Here is a 16,587-nt window from a genome sequence, read left to right as displayed (position 1 = left end):
CGAAAAAGCCTAAAGCACATTTTGATGACACATAATTGAATCGACCTAAAGTATAATTCAATCACATGAAGTCTAATTCAATGACAAGAAGTCGAATCAGCCTAAAGCATATTTTAATGACACCCAACTGAGTCTACCTAAAGCATATTATAAAAAGGCTTTCCATGTACATATTTTTTTCAGATACTTGAATATTGTTCTAATCTCATAACCATGGCCTGACTTAAGCATCATAGGAACATTTATAGAGAATATTGACACCCTTAGAGTTAGACAATGAATTCATATATCAAGATTAAATTGAGATAGATGCAAAACAAATCCTTCGATTATTGCTAATAATCTTAGATCGAATAGCTAATATAATTACGTGTATAGGTTGTCTCAATTCAGATTGAAATCAGAAAACTTTAATCCACAATTCCAGATGTTAATGAATGCAATCTTAGCTGTGTTCCATATGTCAACTCGAGGCATGGATCCGTTGAGAACATTTTAGAAGCTCATTTCAAAAGAAATCTACCAGTCAGAAAGATTATCCATACAAATAATTTGGATAAGTTGGTCATGATATAATACTTTATATATGAACTCATGGTATTTGGGAGGCCAACTGGCATACCTAAGACTGAAACCAGCTTGATTCTTGGTAGTGTTTTTTCGATTTGGAAGTGATGAGATTAAATTAAGTTAAATCACATTTGCTTATAAACTGTATTAGATGTGCCTACTAACATGATTAATTAATCATCCAAGCCAATTGCCTCTGCTAAACCCTAACTTTTGCAACAACAGCAGCACTAAAGCAACCTTCTGCACATGACTCTTGTCACACTATATGATCTTTATTTGAGTTAAAAAGGCACAAAGAACTAGCAGCCTCAAACAACCATTGATCAATGCTCTCTAACACCCACAGGAAAAGAAACCATATATCCACTATAAATAAATGCTCCCTGGATCATGTATATATATGAGATCCATTGTATTTTTCCAGTCATCAGTTTCAGTTTCCTAGTCCATGCAAGTAATCAGGGTGTGGAGGCCTTCAGCCAACATGTTGATCTCTGGACCTGAGAGCACAACCAGAAAGGCACTAAGGATATGCTGACGGATTGTTGGGAGTTACCAAAAATGTTGACATAAGAAAAAGAGAAGGGCACCTCGGAAGAAAGGGCATCCCTATCAGCTGTTGTGTTAGCTTTGCCCTTATAGACAGAAGCTTCTCAGGCTTCACGTCTTCAGTCAGCCTTGTGTAGGTTCTTGCAGCATCAAACTGCCTCCAGAGATGGCTTAGAATGAACAGCAACTTAGGAACTGTAAATTAGTACTGTCCCTGCTGCTGGAAACAAACACCAAAGAGATGGAAGAAAATTCAAGTTCACCAAAGTGAAGGAAAGGAGAATGATGGGTTGGGAAAAGGTATAAATTTGGTGCACTAGAATTAGGCTCCAAACCTCAGATATGTTAGCAGACAAAGAAGCCTCCATCTTATCCAGATTCTTGTACAGTCTCTCTGCCTTTGTTTTGAATGTAACTAGAGCCATGGAAGAACGCAGCTTGATGATCCTGATACATCAAACTTGTCAAAGGTCAGTGACAAGGGACGAAATTGGTAACTGGCAGACACAAGCAGCAGATACACAATGTTGAAAAACTCACCAATTTGGATTGCACTCTCCTTTCTGGTATGGTTGTTGACGACTAGACAACACTTAAGAACAAAAAAGTTGTAATTCTTACAAGATGACATAGTTCCCAAAGGAGGGGTTATAATGCACCAGCCAATATATTCCCATAGTTCCCAAAAAGGGAATTTACGGTGATTACATAACTCCAGATTTAACAGTATATTAAAATAAGAAAGCATAAGAGGCAAAAAAGTCCAAAGCGGATAAACAATCATTTATATTTGTGTCAATTATGGTGAAAGTGGCCCAAGTTGGTGCGTGGTTCACCGGATTTGGCTGGAACTCGGAAACTGACTTTTGGAAAGCTTTAAATTTGAAAAAGATGAACTTATATGGAGAGAGTTCTGAAGTAATTTGTAGGATAGTGAAAACTGACCGTCTCTTATTTGATTTGATTTCTGGTAATGTCACGTCCATGACTTTCAGATAACCAAAACACATGCTGAAGTCAAGATCCATGGATCCTACCGAAAGCTTTCACCTTGTGTTTCCACCTTTGTGAAAAAAAAGGGCACTTAATATTCATGAAGACATGTTTATGTACATTATTTCTATTTCTTTACCCAAATATAAGATACAACTTCTCTACACATCTTTACTACTATAAGTTTATCGTCCTTGAAGTGGTTGCAGCAATCACTGGATAAGACTTTCAAAAACATAAAAAGACTACTAGAATTCCTAAAGACGTAATGCATTTCTGAATTATAAACGATTAACAAACAAATCATAAGGATACACAAAAAGACATTCAAGTTGGACAGACTTAATGGGGCATGGGCCACTTCATGGCCTAATCTCCAGTGAATAATGTGACATTTCTCATAGCTGCAATATTCAAGAAATCATTACACTATGCTTCATAGCAGACATGAGTATTGTTTCGCGTAAATGAAGATGATGGAAAACCTGTTAGATCAATTGTGACAATGTTTGGGATATCCAAGAATGTAAATAAAAAGGAAATACTCAGTTAATGTTATAAATAGACTTATGAGCACTCAGGAAGGACCTACACATATCAATTTAGCACAGAAACTTTTTGAAAAATGTAACAAACAAAGCTGCGGCTCCTGTATCTCAATCAAATGACTAAGTACATGATGATTGCCTCGGCGACAAGTCCCACAGGTGACATCAACCCCCAGTGCACCAAATTGTAGGTGCTTCCATCGGATTGGTCTTGATGGTGTTTATACTTTTCACAAGAACATTTTAAAGTCTCATTCCAATAAATGCTGCCAATGAATCTTTATATAATTCATCTCTGTTAGAAATTATGTAATCTTATCTTGAAAAAGGAAGAGAACTTGCGCATTCAGCCCTTCTTCATAAATCCTTTTAAACCCTTTTCAGGATCTCACCTACTTGAATACAAAGAGATATACATGCCGCGAGCACACAGTTTCTCCTAGAAATTATCTACAGTGACTACAGTGCCTAATTAGATTTCAGTAAGCATCAGTTTCAAACAGTAAACTAGCATAAGCATCAACTTTTACCAAATTAGAATGATAAAGATTTGATTTAGGTAACCACAAAAAAGCTTCAGCTGATAGAAAAATACTCGATATATTTATAAGCTTTAACATTCCCTCTCAATGCCCAAACCGGTTTAGGCTAAGGAGAAGCAATTATATATGCATTGATTAAACATCAAGAATCAAAAGCTACCAAAAAGAGAAAACAAAAATCGAGATGAGGTCAGTGAAACCAAAGAAGAAGAAGTTGCGATGGAAGTGAATCCCCGATTTCTTACAGATAGCGTACGGCCTTGCAGCGGCCGCACCTCAAGAAGGCGGCAACCTCGCAAACGGCCTACAGCCTCGCCGACGTATCGCGCGGATGCGTGTGCCCAAAGAGCGGTCGGGCGCTTGGTCTCCGGCTTCGCCACACGTACGTTTCTTCTGCGAGCAGACGCGGAAGCCGCGGTCTCCAGCCGGGTAGCGCCGCCAGGGCGAGGAGGAGCGAGCCAAGAAGGAGTTTCGCTGCTGGAAAAGTGAGCAGGAGCATTTGTCTGCCGTTACATGGCCGTCGGAGGAGGCTCGAGTACATCGCCTTTCCCGTTCTGTAGCCAAAGGCAAGCATCGATGACGATGATGCAACATGGTCAGCGGGGCGACGCACTCATTGCCTTTATGACATTTGATCCCGGACCGATCGTATACAGAAAAGGAAACAATTTGATCTAATTGGGTGCATAAGGGTGTTTCGGTCATTTCACGATTCAGATACAGGTTTTTTCTTTTTTTCGGTGTATTGTATTAAATTGCAGCGATATATATCAGCCGATACCAAAAACGCTTCGAGGAATAAACCTCCTGTTATAGTTTCCCCTAAAGGCGATAGCAAGGAGTCTCTCTTCGCCATTGCCACCGGCACCCACCTCCACCCACGGCGACGGAGACGAAGTAGATCCCTTGTCCGTCGATGTTCAAGCTAGGGAGGGGTGCCGGAGCGGGGCGGGGGAACGGAAAGCGCCCCTTGCCTGCTCCGCCCCCGACAACCCTCCACCGCCCCGGCGCCGCCCCGGGCGGGCGCCTGCCGATCGGGGCCTCGGCCGCCGCGGCGCGGAGCCGCCCTGGCGGTACGTCGGTTGCCCCCTCCGCGCCCGCGCGCGAGGAGACCTTCAGCCTCGAATCCGGAGGCGGCCCGCCCGACTTCGCGGCGATTATTCGGCTCACGCCTGACCTGGTTGATGAAATCAGGCGCGTGGAGGCGCAGGGAGGGATCGCCAGGATCAAGTTTGACTCGAACTTTAACACCTCGGGAAACGTAAGCCCTATTTAATCTCCTCCAGTATTGTATTTGGTTCTCTGCGAATGAGTGCCTCGATTGTCTTGGTTTCTTGTTCTTTGATGTTAGTTTGAATGGCATATTTTTGCTTGTATGCCTGAGATGATTTTATTTATATTGATGTATGCGTTAAATGCTCTTTATGTGATTTTCTATCCTTGTTCTTTGCATTGTTTGAACCGTGAAGGATTTTGATTGATGTGTAATAAGTTCAGCGACTCAATGGAATTCACGTGGTATGGATGTTGATAATACATATGATCTGAGAATTTTGTTGCTTTATTCTGGTCTTATTTCAATTAAGATTCAACAGAGTAATTTTGATGACACCTTCACAAGAATGAGTCGAAGGCAAAGGAGCTGTAGTTTTGGTTAAGTGTCCTGGATACAGCTTGGTCTTCCTATCACTCTCTGTTCCCCTCTATTTTAGCATTTCAAGTCCTCTCTAAAAATCTGTAGGTTCTTGAATTTAAGATCTTTGTGTTTGGTAAGCCTTTTAAAATGTAGAATGTCACTCATGACCCATGTGATGAATAAAAAGGGAAATATCTAATTGATACATTCAACTTATTTCCTAGAAGTAAAGGAAAGAAGTATAAAGTTCATGTTTGACGAATCAATATTTCAATCACTACGTCCATTATATCACTATGATTTGATAGGGTCATCATTCATCCCTTGCCTATTAGGATAGGGCATGGACTGAATTTATGTCCTGCTCAGCTCAACTGGGTCAAATCAGTTTTTTCTATTGATTTGTTTCATGTCGGCATGCCTATTCTTTTCTTTGTCAAAAGTCAAGTGTTTCTTTTCTCAGTGGACTATTTCCATTTGCATGAGTAGAACACCTGCTCTGTATTGTTGTGAAATCCATGTTTATTGTCTAAGCTATTCCAATAGCATGTTGTCATGCTTATCCTTTGCACATTGCTACAACTGGATGAATTCTAGCTGTTCCATCTATTGATGACTCAAGAGTATAATCAATTACGAGTGACAAAAATCTCAAAATTTCCAGCATGGAACTATGTAACCTTGAATTATGACCAACTTAATAATTGAGAATTCTTTTTCTTCACTTGCATATGCATGAAGGCTTTACTGGATTGCCCTTTCTTTACCACTGTTTTGAAGATGGTGGTCCATAAGTGAGGCACCAAAACTTAGTTGTATATTTTAATATGTCTGCAATGTGTTATTCTTATTCCTAGTTTGTCTCAAAAACCTTGTTGCATGAGCTAAATTTCAAAATTAGGCAAGTTCCAGCAATAGTTAATTTTTTGACTATTGGTATGAGTCAATAAGGTTTTAAGGAAACAAATTGTAAAACAACCAATGCATTGATGCTTCCAAAGGGAACTAAACAATGGGTGAAATGACATCTGCTGGACTTGATGCTCTGTGCTCCTGCAATATTTTTTTTCCATTGCATATTTAGGCAAATGGCCATTATTAAAAATGTGTTTCTTTGCATCAGGTCATAGATGTTGGAGGTAAAGAATTCAGTTTTACATGGTCAAGGGAACTTGGAGATCTTTGTGATATTTACGAGGAACACCGAAGTGGAGAGGGTGGACATGGATTGCTTGTTGAAAGTGGCTCTGCATGGCGCAAGTTGACTGTTCAAAGAATCCTAGATGAGTCCACAAAGAACCATGTAAAAATGCGGTCGGAGGAGGCTGAACGCTTATCTAAATCTCGGAAGTATGTTTCAGAGCTCCTTAATCAGCATTAAATAAGATTTCTGTTGCTATGCACTTTTCCTTAACAGGATATCGTATGTCTGTTATGCATACTTTAAAAGAAATATCTTCCCAAAAAAACGTTTTCTGCTGCTATTCACTTTCAATGAACTGCCACTTGGCAGTGATAAGCTATAGAAGCTGTCTTGATTTATGTCTAACACTTTTAAACCAATATGAACTTTGTTTTTGCCAAATTGGTGAATGACCTCTGTTTGGCCCTTCAATTTCTCTGCATTAAGCCATTTGATTATGTTACCGACCAAGGTTTTAACTTTTAAGTACCAATCTGATATGTGTCCTGACAACAGATCAGACCAGTACAATACCACTATACTGGGTGGTATACTGATCTGCACTGTTTCCTTCCAGCAGAAAAAAAAAAAAAATAATTTCGATCACTATGGACTGATATGGTCCGAAATTGGTACTTCATGTGACCAGTAAATATTGGTTAGTACATATCAGTTTGACCAGTATTTGAAACTTTGCTGCACCATTTTATTTATGAATATCATTGTCCTAACTTCCAATTTATATGGACGCAATCCATGTTTGATCATTCCAGTTTTTAGTAAGTTGATTGAGGACTCTTCTATTGAGCTCAATCTCCAAAAATATTATCTTGATTCGGACTGTGTGCTTCCAACTGTCAATATTCACTTCAAGAAGGTACCTGTTTTCATCAATCTATACTCTAATTTTACTTGTGTATGGACTAGATCTCCAACATCTAAGAGTTTTTCATCATGCCCATGCCACTAGATTTTAATTCATCATTGGCTTCTTCTTGATTTCTGGTCCTTTGTTAAGTTCTTTCTAACAAGCAAACTCACTCCTTAAAGTTGAAGGATTTTAGTGACCTTAGTGCTTATAATACAAGATGTGACATATGGGGACCTGTTTATGTCCTGTGATACTGCAATTGCTTGTATTAAATATCAAATAATATGAAAAGAAGCTTTTAGTGATTTCAGTGCTTATAATATGGGATGTGACACTAGGAGGTGTGTTTATTCTACAATTGCATGTATTGAATATCAAATAATATGATAAGAAGGTTTTAGTAATCTTAGTTCTTGTAACACAAGATGTGACATCAGGGGGAGTGTTTATGTCCTGTGATACTACAATTGCCTGTATGAGATATTAAATAATTTGACAAGAAACTAGTTCCCTAGGGTAGTTATGTTGATAGATTATTACAAGTAGATTTTTATAGTTCACCTAGCTAAAGATGCTCCTGCTGAACTTTCTTACTGCAATTGCTAGGAATTGACTTTATGGAAAATCACACTTATTGAATGTTGGCTAAATTTCTATTAATTTGTGGCTTTATTGTTTAAACAAGCACTTTTCTTTTTGTCCTATGCCATTGTCTATGTGAAGAAGAACAAACATTTTGATTTTATCGTATTTCCTTCTGTATGTTGTATATGCTTGTATGTATTTAGCTGTCCATTCTATTTAATGGAATGACTTGTTCTCATTTTGGTTGACTGTTCTGTTTACAGGGCCATAGTATTAGACCCTGCAAATCCATCTGTGAAAAATCAGGCCAAAACATTTGCTGCTGCTGCTGTTGAGGGTCAGCACTTACTCTTCTGATGTTGGCATTAGTTGCTCTTTATCTTTTGAATTTCTGTAATTTGTGACATGCTTTTGTGTTATTTTCCTGCTTTCTGTTCCATTTTTGTTGGAAGTAATTCTTCAAGCAAAGTTGACTGAATTAAATAATTGGATAACAGCTGGAAATCTCCTTTCTTTTTCTTGATTTTTGTTTGAGTTGAGTTTCCAATCTGCATCTGGACAGAAATGGACATATGAATTTCGACATTATTTTAGAGGTCGAAGTGAACATGTTGTAACTTGTAGATGGGTTCCTAAACAGATTTAAATAGAAATTGCCAACCAAGGGTTTAAATAGTTGCTTGAGTGCCTCAAGCATTGATCAGGTGACGTGCTTCAGTGATGTGCCGCCAGGTTGCTTGCCCGAACCCAGGCGCTGGGCGCCTTGAGCGAGCGCCGCATTGAAAAAGAAAGCAACCGAACCAGACTGTTAAGTTTGGTTCGGTTGAACAGTTGCTTAGGTGGTTCGATTAAACCAACTAAGCTATATGATGTTACTAAATCTACGCATGTAAACCCCGCCCCCTCGCACGACCCCAAGCCATAAACTCTACTTCGTGCGAAGCCATTGCCTTTGCCGTCGTTGCTTCCTTTGTTGCTGCCTCTGCCGTTGACACGCAGGATTGACGCTTCCTTTGCCATCGACAAACGGGTCCGAAGGTCTAGCTTTTGTGTGCAATTCCCTCCGTCGTCATTGCTTCCATGTGCATCTCCTTCCATCGTCGAGGGAGAGGACTACAGCTTCCTTTGCTACCTACGGATACATCTGAAGCTTCCTCCGCCCACAATGTCACCGTCCACAGCTTCTGTCGTTGTCGCTGTCATCGTTCGAAGCTTTCTTCGTCTATGCTGCTGTCATTCGTAGCTTCCTCTGTCGTTATCCGAAACTTCCTCCGTCGCTATTGTTGTCGTCTGCAACTTCCTCTGTCGCTGCCGTCGTCGTCCGTCATCGGCGCCCTCTCCTTCTCTACTTTCCACTATTAGTGACTTTTTTCTCCTCTCTAACTACTTTAACAGTAGATTAAAATGCTATTAACAGTAGACTACTGTTATCATATAATAGTCACTATTTAGATTTTAACATTGTTAATCTCTATTTATTAATTATAATTTTATAATTTTATGTTTTAATATTTTAAAGTACCTCGCTTCGCTTGGGCGGCGCCTAGGCGAGCACTTAGCGTCTCGGGCATTTTTTAACCTTGGCGCCTTTTGGTGTCTAGCACCTTTTAAATCACTGTTATGAACTTTAAGTTCATCATGATCATGAAAAATTTGGAGTTCCTTTATATTGGGCTAGAAATTCAATTAGTTGGATGAATCTGAATTTATTTGAAATCAATTACTGATCCTTAGTCTGAATATTTTATGGATCACATCACTGCTGTAAGTGCATATGATTTGACTTCTCTTTTCATTGTTTGTGTGTGCCTTTTTTATGTTGTTTCTTTTTCATTATGACCACTTGCATATATTTTTAGCTAAAGCTCTCTTTGATTTAGTGCTTTCGACAGTCAATTGTTGTTAAATTTTATCAAGAATGATACACTTCTTCAAGGATTTAAATCATGGTTCAGTACTGCTTTTGGGTTTTTATTAAACTAGTACGATGCCAGTATACCAGATGGTATACTGACCTGTACCAGCCGGTCGCTCTTTATACTAAAAAGATGACACCAACCAGTAACAACCATATGGTAAACTTTGGTGTCCAACAAAGTATGAATTTGACAATAGTGATTATAAGAATAATGTCTTAGAGAAAGTGCTTGTGGCTCAATATCAATGCTTAATTTAAAAACCTCTTTGTCAGCCATTTCATAAATTGTGTTTAGAGCTTTGTATATATTCTGGAATTGCATCGAGCATCATTTTCTAAAAATGTGTGTACTTTCTAGCCAATTTATAGTTTAATTAGCAATCTAAATCTGCACAAAGACATTTTTTACTTCGTACTAGACCATTCTCACCAAATGTGCTCATTGCTTTCTTGTAGTTATTTGTCCCTAGAAAAGAAAATTTTCTTATTTATTTACTCATAAAATTATTTTTTGGTAGTTATTTGTAATTTGTACATAGCTAGAAAATTATGTGTAAGTTACAATTTGTAATATATTTTTTCCTTCCATATATGTGTGTGTGTGTATTGGATACCAACAACATAGCTAGTTGGATGTTGGTTACAATTTATAGTTGATGTCGTTTATTTTTTAGCTTAAGTTTCTTTTCTTAATTTATTGAATATAACTTGTTGTTAATGGAAAAGAAAAACTTATTAGGGAGAAGAACAAATTTCACTTGTGTACTTGATTAATTTATTTATTCAGTCAAAGCATTTCTGGTGTTATATATATGTGTGTGTATCGGATACCAACAATACAGCTAGTTGGATGTCAGCTACAATTTCTAGTTGATGTCGCTTATTTTTTAGCTTAATTTTCCTTTCTTAATTGATTTAATATAACTTGTTGTCAATGGAAAAAAAAGAAATTATTAGGGAGAAGAACAAATATTCACTAGTCTACTTGATTAATTTATTCATTCAGTTAAAGCATTTCTGGTGTTTAATGTATATTGACTTGTGTCCAAGAGTAATGTACAATGTTCCAACGATGTGATGGCCTGTGGCCAGCACTGTCTGACATGTTTTCGTTTCAACTATATGGTAGGCACATTAGTGACCCTGTCTGGTATTCTGTAGTATTACAAGCTGAAGTTAGGATGCAGTGACTCAGAAACTTGATCTTATTTGGAACAGTTGTCCCACACATCAGGTTGATTTCCACAGGGTAAAAATTTCTACTTCAATAATCAGAACAATTAATCCTCTAGTTAACTTCTAAGATTTCCTGAGAGGTCAATAGTTCTGTACCCAGGAAGCAATCTCTACAGCCTGATTGCAATATTCTACTACAAAATATTTATTTATTATTATTTATTGGATATCAGTATTCTTGGAGTTCAGATATGCATTTAAATTCTATATTGCCTCAAGTCTTCTTGATGCATCATATGTGGCTTCTTTTCCACTAGGTAGTATGCGAAGAATGAATTGGAAACAGAAGAAGGAGTTTTTTAAAAAGCGGAAGACCGACTCAAATCAAGGTGGACTTTGTCACTTGCTCATAAAATTTCACATTTTTGTACTCATATTGTCATTGTACCTTGGTTATGATGTGTTGTCTTTTCTAGTTATTTCTTGTTGAGAGATCGGATTGCTGAATCATCTATTCCTTTTGTCTTTGCTTGTTTCAGTTTCCCATATTGGTCCTTCCAGACCTGTTGTGAAGTCTGTAACAGCATCAAACAACAATAAAGGCAGACTTTCAGTGTCACCACTTCCTTCACCTCCTGAGCAACATGTACCTGGGACTTCTGGTTCAACTTTTGGAATTAGCACTTCATTGAAAGGCCAGAAACAACATGATGACAATATTCCCTCCTCAAATATAAACAAAGAGGAATCTGGGAACTTTAAGGAAGTCCCTAGCAGGGTTTCAAGTGGTGTTAAGCATGATGCAAGTGGGCATGCAGTTCAAGTTGGTGATCAATTACATGATTTGCGTCACCTTCTGATCACTGTACTGTCCGAAAATCCCAAAGGAATGAGCTTGAAGGTAAATGTCTTTTCTGAATAATGTGATATAATCACCTTTGAATTCACAAGCACCAAAAAAATATCGACAAGCACTTTCTTGGTAAGGTAATAATGTAGGATTGCTGATTTATTTTGAAGGCAAATGAACGTGGGATTTTTTTTATTTAGTTTTAGACTTGTAATTTAGTGCTCATTTTCACAATGGGCAAAACTAATTACAAAAAGCTAACTATGGTATTAGTCGCACCGTTTCCTGACTTCTGAGAACTCTCCTTTCTCCTCCATTAGTGAATTGTTCCTTCTTTTATCATTTTTTGATGTGAAATTACGGAATATAGTTTAGCTGACCTGGTTTTTATGTATTTATGATTTGGTGGAATACAAATCTTACTTCTCACCATTACCACCAACAACAAGCTATGAGGTCCTAACTATTTGTCTTCTGTTGCATTGACTTTGTCATGCAATTCAGCTCTGTAAAGGGCAACATCACTAGTAAAACAAAGAGCTTTTAGATATCTTGTTATTTTTTCTAATGAACCATATGATGATTCAAATCTAGTGATGGATTGGGATGAAATCTTGGAGCATTAGTTTTCAAGCATAGATTGTGGAATTTATCTCTGCTGAGACCATCTGATTGCTTTCATTGGCTATCATACTCACTAGAAGCAAGTAGACAGTATCCATCTCTTTTTTTGTCTTCATGAACTCACTGATATTTATCTATTTACATTTCTTCAACCATTCCCATGTTTATGAGGAGTCGTATGTGCTGTCACACCAAGATGAGCATGGAGCATAAATCTCTGTCAAGAAGCTCCGTCGAAAGACCCAGTAGGATATTATGCTCACCTTGTACAATACTCTATGTTCATGAACTGTACATGTAATGAAAATTACTATCGTTGCAAAGGGTATTATATATTTTTTATTTCATATTTAGATAAGTTGTGAATCTTCCTCTTGGTTTTATTTCTAAATTGTAATGAAATATTTAATTTATTCTAGGCTTTGGAGAAAGCAGTGGGAGAGAGAGTTCCAAACTCTGTTAAGAAGATCGAGAGTGTCATAAAACATGTAAGTTAAGATAAACTATCTTTTAGCAATTTGGGAAATTTACACTAGAGAACTAGGATAGAGTTCAGCATGTGATAGAGGTTGACATGTTTCCACATTATCTGGTTAACAGATTACCATTTGCCAAGCCCCAGGCAGGTACTTCTTGAAACCTGGAGTGGAGTTGGAAAGCTCCATTGCACGAGCACCTGAAAGCGGGAGGTATATCTCACCACATGTTTCTAATTATTCCATTTTGTATTTCTCTAATTTCTTTGTAACCAGCAAAGTTAGATCTAGGAAGCAAATAGAAGGGAAACTTTGATTTTACTTGGTTTTGGTTAGAAATAGAGAGAAGAAAAATTTTATGACGTATAGAAGCATCAGTATCTTATAGCTTGTTCAGCAGCCTCCTGCTGTCTCCCCTGAAAACACAAGTCAGAGAAAAAAGAACAAAATTAAGGAAAATCCCATGTGACACCTCAGAATTCCCTTCTTATTTGCCTTTTTTTTTCTTTGGATGCAGTACACAAGCATTTGGCTGAATTTGGACAAGATTTCCATTGTAATATTGCCAAGCCATAGTGAAATGATGTGAATAGCTTAAGATATAGTTCTGTCATGCTTTTTCTTCTTCATTTCTAAATTATTTACTTCTTAGAACTAACTTGTGAACTACATACAACAAAAAGAAAAGTGCTAATTTAAATGTCATAGGTTTGTCCTCCTTCTCATGAATGACTATGTATAACAAAAAATGATTTTTTTTGTAAAGTTGTCTATGCATTTTAAGTTGTATGTAGTTCTCTCTGTGATTTTCTTCACGTAGATGCTCTTCTTTGCAATATCTATGATCCAATGTAGAAATTCTTCAAATGGACAATCGTTAGTTAACTGGTGGTTATTTCAGGTGTAATTTTTATGCAAGCATCTAACTTTAGCCATCCATATTTAAATCTCGTGCTAATATCTACTTGTGCCACCATCATGTGTTATACCCATCAAGCGGCACCTACCTATGCAAGGTGCTAGGACAGTAGATTGGAGCATGCCATGCACATAGGACATTATACAAGATCCAGAATGTAAATGTATGCAGTACTTTGTGTTTCTTGCTTTATTTATTTATTTTTTGTTAGTCACTAATATCAGATTGCTATATCACATGAGGCATTATGCTCTTATTTGTCTTTGTTTGGATGGATCTCTGCATTTTGTGTTGAAATTCTTATATTGATTGTTTTCGCCCAAAGAATGTGTTGTACTGGGGAAACAGTGTTGTACATATGATGTACATGATAAACAATGATAAAGTACTTGTTTTCACAAATGCTCAAAATAAAATTGTCTTTAATTTGCAGCTCTCCCGAGAGCTCACATGACCATACTGAAGCAGTGGTAGCCGATGTGGAGAAAGCCTTGGAAGAGAAAATTGAGCATGAAACTAATTCAAACTTAAATCCAGAAGAAGAACTAGATATTACTGGAAATATTGACACGGTAGGAAGTTCTCAAGATCCTTTTTCCAGTGATATGAAGGCCAATAACGATAGTCAAGTCCAAGCTTGCAGCTCTAGTGAAAGTGGAAGTGATTCTGAAAGTGATAGCGAAAGCAGTGGCAGTGGAAGTGACAGTGGTAGTCAAAGTAGGGCAAGCAGCAGTGACAGCGAGAGTGATGGTTCCTCTAGCAGCAAGGAGGGATCTGATGTTGATGTGGATATAATGACTAGCGACAATGAAAAAGAGGTGGTTGTTCACAAAGCTATGACAACTGAAACTCTATTATCTTCCTCACCCAAAGCGTGGACCATATTTGGTGATGAACATGTAAAAAATGATGTTAGGATGGATCAAGAAGCTCAAGTTCCATCACCACCTATTGATTTGAATGATTCTGATAAGATTGACCAGATGACCGAAGTGGTAGAACCTAGCAAATGCTTTCCGCCTAATGGAAGTAATGAAGCGTTTGAAAATCTTGAAGCAAATGCAAATTTCCTTTTTTCTGAGAAGGGAGCATCTACTTCACCTTATCGAGGTAAGCAACTGGAGAGGCAGCAGATGCCGTCAGGTAATTATTCTTTCAATGATGTAAATGAGCAAGTCCTAAAGTCAAGTAACAATGAGAGACAAACTACTCCAAAAGATGGGTCTAATCATGAACCATCAGATAGTAGTAAAAAAGTTACCAAACAGAAGCCTAAAAGGGCTTTCACTTCAGAATACTCCGAAGGGAGACCAGAAGGTGCTAAGAAAGCAAAGGTTGCAAGCTCTGCCCAATTTATGTCTTCGAGAAAGAGTGAAGATGCTACCTTTTCAGGCGGTATGCCGCATGTCTCTCCTGAACGGCCCAGGCATGATGGGTACAAAGACCGTACAATTGAGACACAGAATTTTTTGCTCGGTGGTAAGAGTACAGATAGTGATTCACAGGAATGCAGCCCAGCCATGTACGGAAGAACTTTGGCACCAGGAAACTCAAGCAGAATGCCTCCAAGCCCTGATTTTGCATCAGGTTTAGATAATAGGAATAAAGGTTCAGATTCAATGGAGAAACCCAGCAGATACATTGAAAAAACTGGAAAAAAGTATGCAGAAATTACTCGTGATAATTTGGATAGAGACTTACATTTACGTGACAACTTTAATTTAAAGGAGAAGATGCAGAAGGATATCAGAAATAATAACAGTGATGTGAAGGAGAGATACTTTGCGAAAAATGTTGGGGAAATTAGTGGAGCTAAATTTTCAGCCTTTCATGATTCTTGTCAGACAAAATCTAGTGAGCACTTTGGCACGTCGAAGATTAATGGACAGCAAACTGGCAAGGAGAAATCTGATGGTGAAAGGTCTCAAATTGTTGGTGGTAAGGGAAGTATGCTCAGAAGAGAGCTTTCAGATCTGGAATTGGGCGAGTTTCGTGAAACTCCAAAAGGTGGAGAGGAATCTGCAGTAGTTAAGATACAACTGGACAGAAAAGGATCTTTCAAGACATTGGAGAATAAGGTTCCTGCTAATGATGGCTCAGATTTTGAAAAAAGCAAGGGAAGAGCTTCTGTTAATTCAGATCTAGAAATAAGCAAGGGAAGAACTTGCATTAGTGCTTCTCGTAATCTGAAGAAGCAATCACCAACAGGTTCTAGGGTTGCAGGGCAGGGGAACCATGGACTTCAGAGGAGAGACCCAGCAGAAAGCTTTTCAGATTCAGCACAGCCCGCACAGCCTCAGCCAAGAACAATGGTTTGCCAGAATGAGCAGTTGCCAGCAGTGGATCATGCCAATTCTGAAGCTGCTTGTTGGGACAAATCTGCAGAAACAGCTAGTAGAAATGAGAAGCGGTCAGGCCAGAAAATGGGTCTGGAAAACCATTCAGGTGCTTACAAGAAAATCCATGCTAACATGCTACAGCATGATAACAAGAATAGTGGTCAAACTGGTCAGAACAATGGAGAGTTAGCTCAGAAGTCAAATGCATCAGACCAAAGTAAGAATAATGTTTTGATGGTGAATGATGGTAATGACAGGAGTAGGAGGGACTCTTCTTCTGACGAGGATAATTTCTTTTATTTAAAATATGACAAAGATGAACCAGAACTTAGGGGTCCAATCAAGGACCTCTCAGAGTAAGTTCTTGCTCTAGTAGCTTGCATTTAGGCTTAAGTTATGGCATCAGCAGTTATACATATAATGACTATCACAATCATGTCGGCATTAGCATCTTGGTCTCTGTATCACATGAATAACCATTATTTATGTTCATTTTGTGGCATCTCTTTTGATCTTGTTGCACATGACTTCCTATTTGTGGCCTGGCAGTTTGATATTTAAATTTTGAGCTGACTTGACATGCCATCTTGGTTTTATCATCTTGGTCAGCTTGGTCTTGTTGACTTCATGAGGATTATGTTAATTTCAGATATGGTTATTTCATTCTTTGTAGACTCGAACAGAGAAGAGGCGACATACTATATAACTGATGAATGGATGCAGTGATACTTGTCCTTTGAAAATGTCCAAGTTATGTTTGATCAGTGTCCATGCATCGGATTCATAACAAGGTCTTATGTTATGA

General features: G+C 38.1%; 1 protein-coding gene and 1 long non-coding RNA gene across 5 annotated transcripts in view; one reads left to right on the top strand and one right to left on the bottom strand.

The window, feature by feature from the left end:
• Window positions 1-826: 826 nt before the first annotated feature.
• LOC135679912 (uncharacterized) lies at window positions 827-3,840 on the bottom strand. 4 transcript variants are annotated; one of them, XR_010515365.1, is made up of 5 exons: window positions 3,451-3,840; window positions 1,663-2,185; window positions 1,458-1,569; window positions 1,164-1,342; window positions 827-1,073 (listed from the first exon to the last, which is right to left on the bottom strand). It is a non-coding gene; the product is annotated as an uncharacterized LOC135679912 (long non-coding RNA). The 4 variants fall into 4 exon arrangements; XR_010515364.1 differs by having other exon boundaries at window positions 1,164-1,339; XR_010515362.1 differs by having other exon boundaries at window positions 1,458-2,185.
• Window positions 3,841-4,010: 170 nt separating this feature from the next.
• Window positions 4,011-16,587, top strand: part of LOC135680127 (uncharacterized) — a 35,876-nt gene continuing 23,299 nt past the window's right edge. Inside the window, 8 exon segments of the mRNA XM_065194114.1 lie at window positions 4,011-4,466; window positions 5,965-6,191; window positions 7,744-7,817; window positions 10,892-10,963; window positions 11,114-11,475; window positions 12,468-12,536; window positions 12,649-12,737; window positions 13,877-16,138. Of these exon segments, the coding sequence (XP_065050186.1) occupies window positions 4,122-4,466; window positions 5,965-6,191; window positions 7,744-7,817; window positions 10,892-10,963; window positions 11,114-11,475; window positions 12,468-12,536; window positions 12,649-12,737; window positions 13,877-16,138 (3,500 nt within the window). The 5' untranslated portion in view covers window positions 4,011-4,121.

The sequence above is a fragment of the Musa acuminata genome, chromosome BXJ1-7, assembly GCF_036884655.1.
Source record: "Musa acuminata AAA Group cultivar baxijiao chromosome BXJ1-7, Cavendish_Baxijiao_AAA, whole genome shotgun sequence".
Taxonomy (NCBI): Eukaryota; Viridiplantae; Streptophyta; class Magnoliopsida; order Zingiberales; family Musaceae; genus Musa; species Musa acuminata.
Note: the sequence above shows the minus strand (reverse complement) of the source record. Positions and strands in the feature narration are given on the sequence as shown.